The 15211-nt window shown below is 44.1% G+C and overlaps 1 protein-coding gene across 1 annotated transcript; it reads left to right on the top strand.

Moving 5' to 3' along the window:
• Window positions 1-5138: 5138 nt before the first annotated feature.
• On the top strand, window positions 5139-9077 carry adora1b (adenosine A1 receptor b; the record flags this gene model as incomplete). The annotated part of the gene is made up of 2 exons (XM_084435979.1): window positions 5139-5479; window positions 8279-9077. The coding sequence occupies 2 exons, from the start codon at window positions 5139-5141 to the stop codon at window positions 9075-9077; spliced, it is 1140 nt and encodes a 379-aa protein (XP_084292105.1).
• Between the last annotated feature and the right edge of the window lie 6134 nt (window positions 9078-15211).

The raw sequence follows: 15211 nt of genomic DNA, 5'->3' as shown, positions 1-15211 counted from the left end.
TTATGAAAATTACAAGGTTTACAAATGAACACTAATTACACAATAAGTATCCTTGCTGTACAGTTTAAGATGATTGCGGTATTGTAGGCCTTCCTCGATGCCTGTTGGTGGGAACCTGTTTGTCCCCTGTCATGTTTGCTGTGGGGGGGGTTTTCTCAGTGTTTGGCAGTAGCGAGTGGTCAATAAATGGAGTTAGAATAACGGAGGTTTGGGCGGAGAGAGACAACACCACAACTGTCTATAATCTAACGAGAAGCACCCAGCCACGCCTCACCAATCAACCCAACTATACACACCTAGTACCACCGTGCCTACGAGGTAGTTTCCTGCCAGTTATCCACAGTATATTACATAAGCCGCCTAACCTACCTGTTCTCTCTCTCGTTCCTCCCCCCCCCCTCCTCCTCCTCTGCTCTACAGCCCCTCTATCTGCTATCCAGGTACCATGCAGGGGTCTGCTGAGCTCCACAAAGCCCGGCAGATGACCCAAAGACCTCATCTGCCACAGTGTCTCAAGCCAGGATACACAACCTCAGCTCATTCATTCATTTATTCATTCATTCATTCATTCATTGTCATTCATTCATTCTGACATTCTTTTATTAGGTAACTCATCTTGTCATTGTGTGCTGGAGACAAAAATGGGAGGCCTGTCTGTGGATGACCCGATGATGTTCATCATTCCAGTAAACTTCCTTCAACGTTTCCAGTTGTTGGTGTCGTCTTTTGAACTCGTGAAAGGTGACTTTGCCGCAGGAAAACTCACCAGCCACTTCTGCCTGCTTTTATTCTGATGTAACCTCTAGGACCTGCCTCTCTCATGCCTACAGCCATACGTCGTTACACAACTTAATTAAAAACCAATTAATATTCTAAACCAAGCAGCCTGAATATAAACTGCAGAGTGGTGACCCACAGCTATACATCATTGAATGTTACCACCCACGTAATCATTTCAATGCTTGGCTTCATCTGAGTTGTTTTATACATCTGCTGAATACACAGACATGGCTGTTTGTGCTATTGAGCTGTCAGTCTTACCCATTTTCACAGGAGCAATTCTGTTTCCTCGGTGGTGTAAGCTTGTATCTCACCCACAAAGTAGCATGGAGATTGCTGAGCTACTATGGCAATAAACCGATTCTGATCTTGATTCTGAAACACTGGAGGTAGATATAAGGATTTCCTTCACAGACTGCCCCCGGTTTGTGACTATTTTGGTGTCTTGCTATGAGTGAGCTCCCACACAGAATATCCACAAAGTCTCATGAGACATTAAGAGCTCTGTGTATGGATTCCTGCTCTGGGAGTGAAAGCTGCAAACAGAGGAAGATATGGAGAGAATAGCATTAGCATAGCCTAGCTCAGGAGACATTCCAGCAGCCTCCCACAGGACCCAGAACTGGAAGCGTAGAGCACAGTCATGTAGGTTTGGGTGTCCGTGGGGTGTTCTTCATCACCTTGTCAACTGCTCCCATCCACATGCATCCAATCAGCCAATCAGAGACCAGTCAGCTGTTCATCTCTCTGTCCACCTCCTGTTTAAATGTCTTCCCATTGTGAGCTGACTTTGTTACTGTTAGTTTGCTTTGTTGGTGTTGGCTCATCGGTGGTGTGTCCTTATGCTGTCTGGTGTTGTCTCTGCTAGCCATTTGTGTATGTAGCTAGTGTTGTGTCTTTACTAGTATCCTGTGTATGTAGCTATTGGTTCGTACATCGTTGGGGCTAAGGTGAATAGGTAAGACACCCATAGGGTTTACATTCTCACATAGCCTTACCTCTGTTAAGATTCACTAGGTTCAAGTACTTTATTTTCCGCTAGGAATTTCTTTTGTGGAGTGGAAGACATAATGTAACACATACTGTAATACAACACAACACAGACTACTTACACAATAAACATTTCATTTACTGTAACGCTAAGGTTAGGAGCAGCCCCCCTCTGTATGTTTGTTATGTTGTATATTTATGCAAGCAATTTATGATTTGTTTTCTTTGGTACCGCTCATAGTTCCCTTGATCCTTTGGCATGTGTCTATGTTCACCACCACTGTAAATAAATGTTCATACAGTATTTTATTATATCCATCTTAGTTTCCCACCATAACAACCCTTGGCATATATATTGTTGTTATGGGCCCCTTGTCGTCCCCTAGACCATGGGGGACGTAACAACTTTATGTACATGAGAACAGTTTGTGCAGGGTTTTCAAACACCAGTGACAGATGTAAGACATGCGCTGATGTAAATGCTTGTGTCCAAGCCAAGGCCAGAAAACAAACCCTACTTTTGCCTCTGCGCAGTGAGATTGATAACACTAAACATAATAACACAATCTGATGTAGCTGCATCATCAAGAAAACATCATCATAGACTGAGGTAAACATGAAAGTAACTAATAAGTATAACCTGCCAATCATGTATTCTTACACATGGGAATTGTGTTGCTTTGCATCAGGTCTCACTGGCATACAGTGTGTAGTATAATAATAATAATAATAATAATAATAATACAACTTTTGTGTAGCACCTTTCATACAAAAAGATGCAGCTTAAGTGCTTTACAACAAGGAAATTACATTATGTATAGGAGTAGTAGTACAGTGCATTACACAGTGTAGTGCAATGTGGTATGGTACTGTATAATAGTCTATTAAATAGTATAGATATGTAAAGTGTATGATAGGTAAAGTGTACAGTATTGTAGCTTATGTGCTCTGATCGGATCAGGTACTTTACATCCTCATTATCCTCATTGTCCATTCAACATGGTTACACAGTGATATAATGTATGACTCGTGAGCATGTGGTCCATTCCTCTTCTCTGTAAATAGTGGCTGACATCGCCACCCACTTCTTTGGACCAGGGAGCTGGTAACAGATGGCTGTCCTCTGGACGTCTCTAAGGACATCCTGCTGTCAGCTGGCTGCTACACCATCACACAGGGTGTCCTGACCCTGACGCCCACTTATTATTCCTGCCATGGTTTGTGTGTGTGTGTGTGTGTGTACAGGCATGCATGTTTTGTTTCAGCCTGTATCACATGTTCCTCCATCAACTTGAGAGCACTAGCACCTCTGCCCTGCCTCCTCCTCTTTCTCCTCCTCCTCCTCCTCCACCTTCTCCTCCATCTCCTTCTGCTCCTCTTCTCCTCCTCCTCTTCCACCTCCTTCTGCTCCTCTCCTCATCCGCCTTCTTCTCATCCTCCTCCAGCTCCTCCTCCTTGTCCTCCTCCTCTTTTCCATGTTATACAATTAACAGTGCAGCGCAGTGCACCATCTGGGACGGCTCCAGGGCCAGCCCACACAGTGTGCGTGTGTGTGTGTGTGTGTGTGTGTGCGCGCGTGTTTGGTTTCAGCCTGTATCACATGTTCCTCTCCTCTATCAGCTGAACATTAGCACCTCCATCCTGCCTCCTCCTCTTTCTTCTCCTCCTCCTGCTCCTCTTCCGCCTCCTCCACCTTCTTCTAATCCTCCTCCTACTCCTGCTCCTCTCCTCCTCCTCTTCCACCTTCTTCTCATCCTCCTCCAGCTCCTCCTCCTTCTCCTCCTCCCCTTTTCCATGTTATACAATTAACAGTGAGGAGCGCAGTGCACCATCTGGGATGGCTCCAGGGCCAGCCCACATGGGCACGCCACAGAACCCACTCTGCTGGGGCCAAAACTCAGGCAGCTGCTGCCCGTCAGGGGCCTTTGAACCATGGCTGCCCGTCAGGGGCCTTTGAATCATGGTACGTCACTCCTGCCTGCCTGCCTGCTAACAGACATCGGGACAGGACTCTACTTCAATGCAGCTTGACTGCTTGTCAGGGATTGGTAGTTTCCTTGGAACTCGTCAGTCTCTATCAGTGGTGACCTGCTGCTGCAGTATGGGGAGTAGGCCTGTGGGAGTATGGGAAGGGGAGTAGGCCTGTGGGAGTATGGGAACTGGAGTTCTCAGAATCTTGCAGAACTGTGCAGACATTCTGAAAACGACTTAATCCCATAGAATGAGTGAAGATCTCGAAATGTGTCCATTTTAACAACATTCGACGAAATTCATTTCTGTGAATTATTCATTCGAAAACACGGTTGCAATGCATTTTTTCATAGAGTGATAATCAGCTAAATTCAGCTAAAATCGGCTAAAAACTGGTCAAATAACCAAATCAGTGCATAGGCTATATCAGTCCAACAGAGTAGCAATAACAAGTGACGGAACCAAGCAGGCAATATAAATATTCACCTGAATGACCTTCTCACCTGAAGACAATTATTGGTCTACCCGATAAGCTTGCATTTTGCATAGTATAGCCTACGTTTTCCGAGGGCGTGTTAGAAGGGCAATAGCCGACAGGAGAGGATACTACTGCATTCCCTCGTGGTGCGAAGGGACCCAATGGACCAGTATGCATCACTAAAACAGACGTCCGATCGGGAAGGTCCTGCACATGTGATTTCTTTTCATCGCAAGAAACAAACTGGACAGATCGAATCGGCAACGAATTGGAATAATGACAAAGACCAGGCGGGCTCCGAGATGAAAGGATTTGGAATGAGGAGAACAGTACAGAGCAGGCTATTGAAACGAAGTCTGCCAAAGCAGAGAGCTATTTTAGGTCACCGTATTGCTTTTAGCCCACTTTCACAGCGCGAAACGAAAGAGCACCCCGCTGCATGCAACTGCGCGAGGTGACCGTTCTATTTCGTCCACTTGTTATGGTAGTTTTTTTCCTTCAATGTTTTCTACCAACTATTGAAACTGGAAGCTATGGAAGGATAAAAAAAAAACATGCTGAAGTATCGCCAAGGATAGATAGGCTTCAACGCGCAGGTATGGTCACCACAGGAGCAGGTGCTTTCAGCGAAGTGCAGGCACGGGGTATAGAAGGACAGCGCACCAAAATAGCCTGACTACAACACCTTCACAGAATAATCTCTATATTCGTTTTGATTAGAAAAAAAATGCTATATCATCTCCAAAACTGGATTTTTTTATTATCAGAAATTGGGCATGGTAATCCTTGGGATGTGGCCACTGAACTGATGGACGCATAACATTATTTGGGTCTATGCTCAAATGCTTCTTTGTCGGCTTTCCAAAGCGCGCTTTGTTGGAATCTTTCTCCTCGATTAGGACATAAACCGCCCGCAAAGATGCCCGAAGCACTCCCCCCTGCACAAGCGCTCTACATAGGGATGGAGGTGGTGATTGCAGTGGCATCGGTAATAGGGAATGTGATGGTGGTTTGGGCGGTGAAAATTAACAAGTCGTTGAGAGATACGACGTTCTGCTTCATCGTTTCCCTGGCGCTGGCGGATATTGCGGTGGGAGCCCTCGTCATCCCTCTGGCGATAACTATAAGCATAGGACTCCAGACTCACTTCTACAGCTGCCTGCTCGTGGCGTGCACAGTGCTGGTCCTGACGCAAAGTTCTATCCTAGCGCTCCTGGCCATTGCAATTGACCGCTATCTGAGGGTCAAGATCCCAACCAGGTAAACGGATAACGAGACAGCAGCATGCTTTAGAACATTTGACCACCAACAAAATAGGACTAGAAGTGCAGGTGGATATTACGCACGGCTGACTGACTGACTGACTGACTGACTGACTGACTGACTGACTGACTGAATTAATTAGCCTAATTAATTAATGAATTATGTTGATGATGATGTGATAGTGGTGGGTCAGTTACAGTTTTGCTGAGCTCCAGTCTTTAGCTGGCATTGACTTTCCCTATGAGTCTGATTTCATTACATGCCCTACATCCCTGCCAGCGGTTCCCACGGGCGGATATGAAATCCTTACCAGAGCACAGCTGATGTATCCACAAGCTTCAATTAAGTTACTGTCCTTAGAACTGAACTGCTATGCTGGAAAATAAATCAGAATCAGGTTTATTTAGTCAGGTAGGTTTTCACACATACTAGGGATTTGTTTTGGACTGTTGGTGCATGACGCAGAATAGACAACAATACTGTAGACAAGGTGCAGGGGAAGAAGAAGAAGAAGAAGAAGAAGAAGGTGCAAATGACAGGGCAGTGCAAAATATAATAGTGCAAGAAGCAATGGCCTGAAAGTGTATAACGTGTGTGAGAGGGTGTAGCAAATCCAAATCTGTGCCAATGCCAAATCTGCGCCAACAGCCTTACAGTTGATAGGAGAATGTTTGCAGTCCACTGGAACACCCACTTGCACACACCCAGGGAAAGATAAGCCTACTAGCAGACTGGGTTTGTTTTTTATTTGTCACAGAGTATTGTTAGCGACGATATAGCCTTGCAATTTATTTGTTGATGAAATCATATGAAATGACTATATGTTTGGCACTTCTGGCTATTATCCAACCCTCTACTTCCCACTATCTCCCCATGCCATTCATCTTCACCTCTTTCACAACCCCTCTCCCACAATAGTGTCTCACACACAAGTTAAGATAAGATACACTTTAATAGCCCAGGGAGAAATTTGGGCATTAGAACAGCAAGAAGAACGGACAGTACAGAATAATGGGCTCAGGCACGATTATAGAGTCTGATGACTGCTGGCACAAAGGAACGCCTGAACCGCTCTGTTTTTCACTCAGGGGATGAGCCTGTGACTGAAGCTACTTCCCATCTGCCACAGCTCATCATGGAGGGGATGGGAGGGGTTGTCCAGGATGGACTTCAGTTAGTCCCTCATCCTCCTCTCCACCACTACCTCCAGACATCACACCATGTCCTACTAAACTCTTATGTATATGACTTATGACTAAGAAGGCAGTTAAAAATCTGATTATTCCTTCAGGTTATTCCCCAAAAAGAAGTGCAAACTGTTTTTAGACAGACTATATTACAACCAGTAGTGTCTAATCTGTGTAAGAATTATCAATTGTCAATTATCACAATTATGTTATAATGATTATGACAATTATTTAATTAGAATGCCACCACACCCCAATCTTTTTCAATTTGAAAGCAACCGAAAGCGGATCCATTCACCCTAGACCTGCTTCAGCAGGAATGCTGCAGAAATGCCACTCCCATCCTACTCCTCACTGATTTTAGCGATGTAGGGACAGATGTTGCGACACAGAGACAAAGGATCGCTCAGTACACCTGCTAAGAATCTGTATGAGTAATCAATGGCTCTTCCTGTCATAAAGACTGGGAGCTCTGTTCATGTGTCATGCTTTTGCACTATCACACTGAGTAGAGCTCAGACACTCCCTGTTATTTCCAAGACCTTTGTGTCTGTAAGTACGTTCTCAGGGACAGTTTATCAGCTGCACCTGCACTTTAATCAGATACATTAATTTCAAATCAATATGTTAATGAAGTTCCCAAGTCAGACGATGCAAGATCGAACCCTGAGTGGGCAAGTGAGGGTGGAAGTGTTACTGACGAGCGACTCTGTGAAACCTGTGACAGTCTCATGCAGCAAAAAAAAAAGAAAAAGATTTGGTTCTCAACACCCCCTCCGCCCCATTTGCAGTTGTATTACATTCTCTCAATCTCTTAGTACCAAGAGGCACTGGAGCTAACAGGCATGGGGATATTGCCTCGTCCTATATCACTTCCTGGGTACTCTGGTCAACAGGCCTCCTTGATATATTCTCAACGCCTCAACATCCACACTGCCTTGTCCCCACTAACTTCACTGCAGGCTCTGTAGCACTATGACACCAAGGCCCGGCCATAAAAATGCATAACCATGAAACACTCAGCAATTTCCATACTCCACCATACAATATGAGCCACTGCAGTGTTTGTTCACTGCAAAGTCCTTTCTACAGTAGCACTACCAGGGTTGTCTTTGAATATTGGGTACAGTCAGGTTTAGGAAGGTATTAAAAAGGCTAAAAAAGAGCGGAGCAAGGATGAGCACTATGGGCTCAGAAGATGTTTCTAGTCCTTACTGACATATTCTTTAAAGTGATACAGTACATAGCAGAATTGTGCACCTATATTGTGTGTGCTGTCTACATTGTATAAGCATGAGACACTTAAGACTCACTTACTGTAGCAAATCATATAAGACTCGATTTGTAAGACAAACAAATAACTCGACTTATGAGACTCGACTTATGAGATGTAGCAAAAAATATTTTTTTAATTTAAAAAAATAAAATAATAAAATGCAAGAACATTATAACCAAAACATTGTTTCATTGTACAATATGTTTCATTCACTGTGCTGTGCAATAAGCAGGTAGGTATTTTATTCATGCCTACGGGTAAAATTTCACAATTGCAATAGAGGGTGACTAACCAATCCCCTCCCTGGCACTTTGTGGTTTTGTTTCTACGCAGCTACAGGCGGGTGGTGACGCCCAGGCGGGCCGGGTCGCTGGTGGTGGTGTGCTGGACCGTGGCCTTCGTGGTGGGCCTCACCCCCATGCTGGGCTGGAACAACCTCTGGAGGCTCCAGCAGAAGAACGGCTCGCTTGGCTCTGACATGGTCATCACCTGCCAGTTCGAGAACGTCATCAGCATGGACTACATGGTTTACTTCAACTTCTTCGGCTGGGTGCTGCCGCCGCTGCTCCTCATGCTGGTCATCTATGCTGAGATCTTCTACATGATCCACAAGCAGCTCAACAAGAAGGTGACTGCCAGCAGCGCCGACCCCAACAGGTACTACGACAAGGAGCTGAAGCTGGCCAAGTCGCTGGCGCTGGTGCTCTTCCTCTTCGCCGCCAGCTGGCTCCCCCTCCACATCCTCAACTGCATCACGCTCTTCTGCCCCGGCTGCCAGAAGCCCATGTTCCTCCTTTACATCGCCATCCTGCTCACGCACGCCAACTCCGCCGTCAACCCCATCGTCTACGCCTTCCGCATCAAGAAGTTCCGCACCGCCTTCCTCAAGATCTGGAAGCAGTACTTCTGCTGCAAGGAAGGGCCAGCCATAGACACCCAGGCCAGCGAGAGGAAGGAGCACCCCAGCGCCAACGTCATGGATTCGGACCAGGCCGCGAAAAAGCAGGTTCAGAACCAGGACCAGACCCGACAACAGCAGCCCGTTCAACCAGAACCACAAGCCCAGAACGGCGATACGCCTACACAGCAGCCCAAAGAACCGTTGCACACTTTGGAGCCGAAAAAGATCTAGGCTGAGCTCCAGTTACAGAGCTCAAAGTTTTCAGTGGAGATCAGTGGAGATCTGGATGTTAACCACCTCCTCATGTATTCCAACGGGGTGTGGCCGATGGTGCCAAACGGTAGGATGTTTGAGAGAGGTGTAGTAACTTTCAGCCTGAATCTTGTGAAATCATGCACTCAGGAGGTGTTAATAAGTTTATGTGTTTTAAGTTAAAAAACGTGCAATAATGTTTAAGTTAAAAAACGTGCAATAATGTAAGTCTCTTTGATAAGAAGAGGCATCAATCTTAGTAACACACTGAAAACAATAGGCTTTAACTGACTTCTCAATGGCAAACACGTACAGTATAGTGTGGTCTATCAATGTCAGATGTACAAATGTTATTGAAACAAATTTGTGACTTGTGATCCAGGTAAGGGCCTTCGTCAAGGGGGGGCGCGGCAGAAAACCAACCGCCATTGATCAATATATATATATATATATATATATATATATATATATATATATATATATATATATATATATATATATATATACTGTATGGGTACAGTGACATATATTTTTAATGGGGACCAAAATTCCTGGTGACGCTCTTGGTCCTCAGAGTACAAATTATCAAAAGATATAAGGTTAAACTTAGACTGCTATAAAACTATGTGTCGTTTAAACCGAAAAGTGGTGGCTAAATACGAATGTAATCATGTCAATATGAAAACTGCAGCCGCTGGCGAACACTCGTCTCTTCTTCAGGGTCTTAAAGGCAAAAGGGTCGGGTTTGTCCCGGCTGTGGGGCAGCCAGGACAAATGAGCATGACGGCGGAGGGGTCCATGCTGACACTAGAGTTTTGTAGAATCCCTCTTGAATCTCTAACTCCACCTCAGTTTGGAATCGCTACATGGGGCTGATCCCAATACAAATGAGATGGCAAGGAGAATAAGACAAGCAGCCCGAGGGGGATAGATGGTTTTCATTTTCCAGGTGAAATGAGTCCCCTCTCGGGGGTTAGGCTAGGGACCTGAGTGGCCAGGCTGAGTGACGGACGCCAACATCCAGGGGGAGGGAGGAGCTGCACTTAAGACGTAATTATACATCCTCCATGTCTTCAGGAGATAAGATGGCTTTTTGATCATTCTCTCTCTCTCTCCACAGACAGTAGGGGAGTAATATTATCAAACGATGTAGCAGTCACGATGATGGCTACTGCAGTCTTAGTAATGGGCCTCTGGAAGAGGCCCAGAAAAGACAACAGGGAGATTGTGACTCTCTTCATTACAATTTATCTTTGCCGGTTTTGCATAACGTTCCAACTCGGATGTCTGGAACTCCCTATTTCAACACAATTTTTAACTTCTACTTCACTGGCACAAGTCTGCGAATGTAATATAGGTCTGTTGCAACTCTCTACTGTAGATTGACAATTGTATATTACTTAGGGCTTACATGCCATGTACTAGACTCTGTGTAGTAATGAGATATCAAGTGAGTGACAATCTTGTGTAATATAGAGACATTTCTTTACTGTATGACCCTTCCCTCACTGGTGTTTACACAGAACCCCGCGTTGCAATACCTGGATGAAAACTAATTATTAGTTTGTTCAGTGTCAACAGAAACCTTGAACTTACAGTTTTTCTCAATTGTTTAAACACGTTTTCTAAAAGAAAACCTAATTTCCTCCACACTCTACACACAAACCACAAAACACGCACAAAATGCAAAACCCAACACATCTCCTGCAAAATGACACTGCCTTCAAAACAATTTTAACACTTCACAAAATTGAACTTTGTGTTCAAATGACACACAGCCATCATACAGTATGAGTAGACATTTCTAAGCACCAACTGGACACTGATGTGCCGAATGGAAAACATGTAAAATATTGCCCTATAATGATTTTATACTCAATATAAAACAACACAAGTATACAGTGACTTTACTGTATTTCTTCTCCAAAATACTGTAGCCTTTACATCACAGCAAATATAACTGGATGTGCAAAATGATTTACACAGAACACATACTGTAGAAGACAGACCTTTAGAGTAAAAAATCAGATAACAATAACTAGGCTGCATCTTGTCTTCAGTTCCTCCTTCAGTCTATCCCACCATGCAGTAAACTCTCAGTTCTGCAAAAGATACAAATACAATAAAATACTCAAAAGACTATGCAGTAACAATACAGTAGATTATTGACAAAGTAGGAATACAGTTCCCAATGCAAGAGATTTCCTACCTATTCTCATTTCTGAAAGTTAAAATGATGGATGCAACTGAGAAGTGGTTGAACCATTCTTGCTCTTCCTCCTCCTCCTCTTCTTTCACTCCTCTGCCTCTCTTCAATGTTGCCATCCATGACTCTCCAAACCAGGAGGCCATCTGTGGCCCTTTTACAGTATTGCTAAAGCTCTGAGTGCAAATTGCACAACAGGCTTGGAAATTATATTGTAGCCATTTGAATGGCAGTGTGTTCTGTGTGAGATTTTATTCAAGACGATTGTGCAAAACATAGAGAATTGTGTGTAGCGTTGTGACAAAAGGGTGGTTTACAATTGAAATCTGAGTGTAAAGCAGGAAATGTGTTTGCAGCTCAGCAGAGATGGTTTAGAGAGTTGAGTACATGAGTATCAGATTGTGCACATTGTGTCTTAAGTTCCAGTGTTAGTGTGTAAATGATTGAGAAAAACTATAATTCACACTATTACCTGTAATCTTGATGTGTTGATCTGATATTTAGGCCAGTTCTGTATATATATAACACACTTGAGGATAGAAGTGAATTTGGGGAATAAAGACATGACAGCGTTGTGTTTCTCAGTCATATTGTCACGGGTGTTGCTATACTGCTGTTGTACATCCAATTTGTCAGTGTCATTTATATTGAGAGTAGAGGAACATCTGTCGAAAACTATTTGATTGTGCTCTGCCTCTAAAACATGTTATGAATGATAAATCGTGTGTAGCTAGATTCACTACTGTGTACTAATGTTCTTATTTATTGCTTCTGTGAACACGCAGAAGAGTAGCTGAGGTAAGCATGGTATCTTTACGGTCCCCTCCAACCCATCGTATTTCTCTGTTCAGCCCTGAAATGTAAATTATTTTGAGATTTGAAAGGACACACAAGATATTCCTCACGCTAACCAAGGCAGACCCCTCTGATGGTGTGTTTCTCTAAAGGACCGGGCTTAGCAGGCTTAGCACCCTGACAGCGGAATCTTTCTAAGGCTCATCTTTCAGTTTCCATGACCTCTGAATCGATAGCGCAGGAAATACACCAGGAGTGGCCCTCTTCCTTGAAACAGGATGCACATTGTCTAGCTAGCTGTTCCATGAAAATCAATGGTTGGGTTCAACATAAGTGGGTGTTTTGGAGTCTTTCTTATCAAGTTTGGCTTAGCTTTCAGAGGAAAGTCCCTGTGTTTCAGACCGAAAGTGCATATCTTGTTTAAGGTTTAGATCACAGGTAAAATCAGCTGTTTGGTTAACATTGCAGGAGAGGTGACCTTTCTCTCTATAGTGACCCCGCGTGCTCCTGGGCGTAAGCTGCAGATCCTGAGGAAGAAAGGGGGTTAATTCTCTCAGTCTAGTCTACGTCCTTACTCACACTCTGCAGTAGCAAAAAACAACAACAACCTTACTCCATCCTAGCCACAGCTCATGCATTTGAGCCACAGCTCATGCAAATTCTCCGATGACTATTTGCAAATGCAATACAGCACAACAAAGGCTGTTCTGAATAAGACGCCCAACACTGTCCTTATAGTCTCTGATTTCTTTCTTTTCACATTTCACCAAGCCTTGTCATTCTATGAACAACATTGGGTCAATGTTTCCCCCAGCCCAGATTCGTAGTAGTAGTGGTGGTTGAAAGTGCTGTTCTCATCAAAAACAACAAAGTAACAGAATAGAATATAAATCAGATCTACCATATAGTCTATCTCCCTGGGGAGAGAGAAAAAAAAGTCATATATGCCCCACATATCCTGTCAAAAAGGAGAAAAGCAAGTGGGTTCTGCCCAAGGTGTTCCGGCGCTACAGGAAAACACTATCAGAACCCCCCTCCCCCGCCAAAGGCCACCAGTGGGCCCAGGAACCAGCTATCACACAACACCACAGCTCTCCACAGCCTGACTCTGGGCTGAGGGGGTTGAAAGAGAAGAGGAATACTACAGCTACATTAGTATCTTGGGCTTCTTCTGGCAGGCGTTGATGGTGATTTATATTAAACCAGATGTTATCCATGCAGGTGGCCAGTGATTATGAAGCTCTAGCGTAGCTTTGTCAAATGTTTTCCCTGGCCTTCAGCTCCCTTTGTCGCCTGCACAACGGCAAAGCAGGGAGATCATTTACCCAACGCTCAGATGCTATCTTTTGGTAGGGGTTTACACAGCTGCTGAGTATCCAGGAGAGCCATTTGATGAAGGAACATTATCCAGACATAATGGTGTGATGGACAGCGAGCATTGCAGGAATCGCACATTAAACATAATTAGCCAGTCTCCTTCCAGCTGTGAATGTTACTCCAGAGACTGATGTCTGACTCTCAGCCCACCTTGATAGGCATTTCAGCACTGTGCGGATCCCCTCTGAAATAATCATAGAAAATGCAGTCGGAGAAGCGCCAGGCCAGTCCTTCCAATGAAAAGAGCAGTTGCGTGCTGGAAATAAAACAAACACGTTTTGCCCCCCATCCACTCACAATGTATTATTCACCATACAACATCTAACAAAATCAGGACATCATTAATATTTCATCACATTTTTTATCTTTAACAAATCTTCCCCTTTGAGGGTGTTGAGAAAAGACAGCACAGAGCCTCCTACTGTCCTACCTCCTACAGGCTAAGGGCCACACATTCGGCTGGGCCGTCTTCTGCCCTGGGCTTCCCTGCTGGGTTTCAAAGAGAATACGATGGGGTGGAATGAAACTCACTATTAAATACTGTAGCAGGGTCTAGTCTGCTTTATTTCTAATGTTCCACGATTGTATGTATGATAGATAGATAGATAGATAGATAGATAGATAGATAGATAGATAGATAGATAGATAGATAGATAGATAGATAGATAGATAGATAGATAGATAGATAGATAGATAGATAGATAGATAGATAGATAGATAGATAGATAGATAGATAGATAGATAGATAGATAGATAGATAGATAGATAGATAGATGATCCTATAGGGGGACATTTTGCGTTTCAGCAGTGGAAAATTACAGCAAAGACTTGAAATGCAGATAGTAGCAATCAGCATAAGAAGAAAAGAAGAAGGAGAAGAAGAAGATTGAAGAAGAAGATTGAAGAAGAAGAAGAAGAAGAAGAAGAAGAAGTAGAAGAAGATTGAAGAAGAAGAAGAAGAAGAAGAAGAAGGATTAGTCCCCTGATACCGACCCTTGGCTGAGACCAAATGCTTCCAGTAGTGTAGAAAAAGCAAATGGGTTAGGGGTACAACTTGGTTTTGCTTTGGTGTCATTTTGCTCTTTGTTCCAGTACACATTATTTCCTGTGAATGTCCTCTACTGGCTCCTAGTGATCGAGTGCCACCTGCTGGTAATAAGATGTACTGCAGAGAGAACACACGCACGCAAGCAAGCTCGCACACGCACGCACACACACACAAACACACACACACACACACACACACACACACACACACACACACACACACACAATAACTACAATATAAAAACATGCAGGAGAACAGATCGCTCTTCAGTCCTGTTCCTGACCAGGACTTGGACTGAGCACTTGGACTTGGTCCCTGGGTGCCACTGATGAGACTGCACACTGCTCCTGGCTGCCCCTGGACGAGGACAGCTTGGATGGGTCGAATGCAGAGGATAAATTCCACCGGTGCCGTTGAAGATGCGTGTCTTATGTGTGGTGTGTCGGCGGTCAGTCACGTTTGTGTGTGTCACTTGTGTCCAATGTTGTCTTTATGTTATACACCACGACCGAAAGCAAATTCCTAGTATGTTGAAAAACTGCATGGCAATAAAACAAATTCTGATACTGACTCTAGTATAGCAGATGATGTACTGACATATGTGTTTGATCTTTTCAGTGCCAATCCCCCCACACTCACACATACACAACACCAGAGCACTGGTGTACTGTGTACAGTTGGCCTGCG

The sequence above is a fragment of the Borostomias antarcticus genome (assembly GCF_949987555.1).
Source record: "Borostomias antarcticus genome assembly, chromosome: 3".
Taxonomy (NCBI): domain Eukaryota; kingdom Metazoa; phylum Chordata; class Actinopteri; order Stomiiformes; family Stomiidae; genus Borostomias; species Borostomias antarcticus.
Note: the sequence above shows the minus strand (reverse complement) of the source record. Positions and strands in the feature narration are given on the sequence as shown.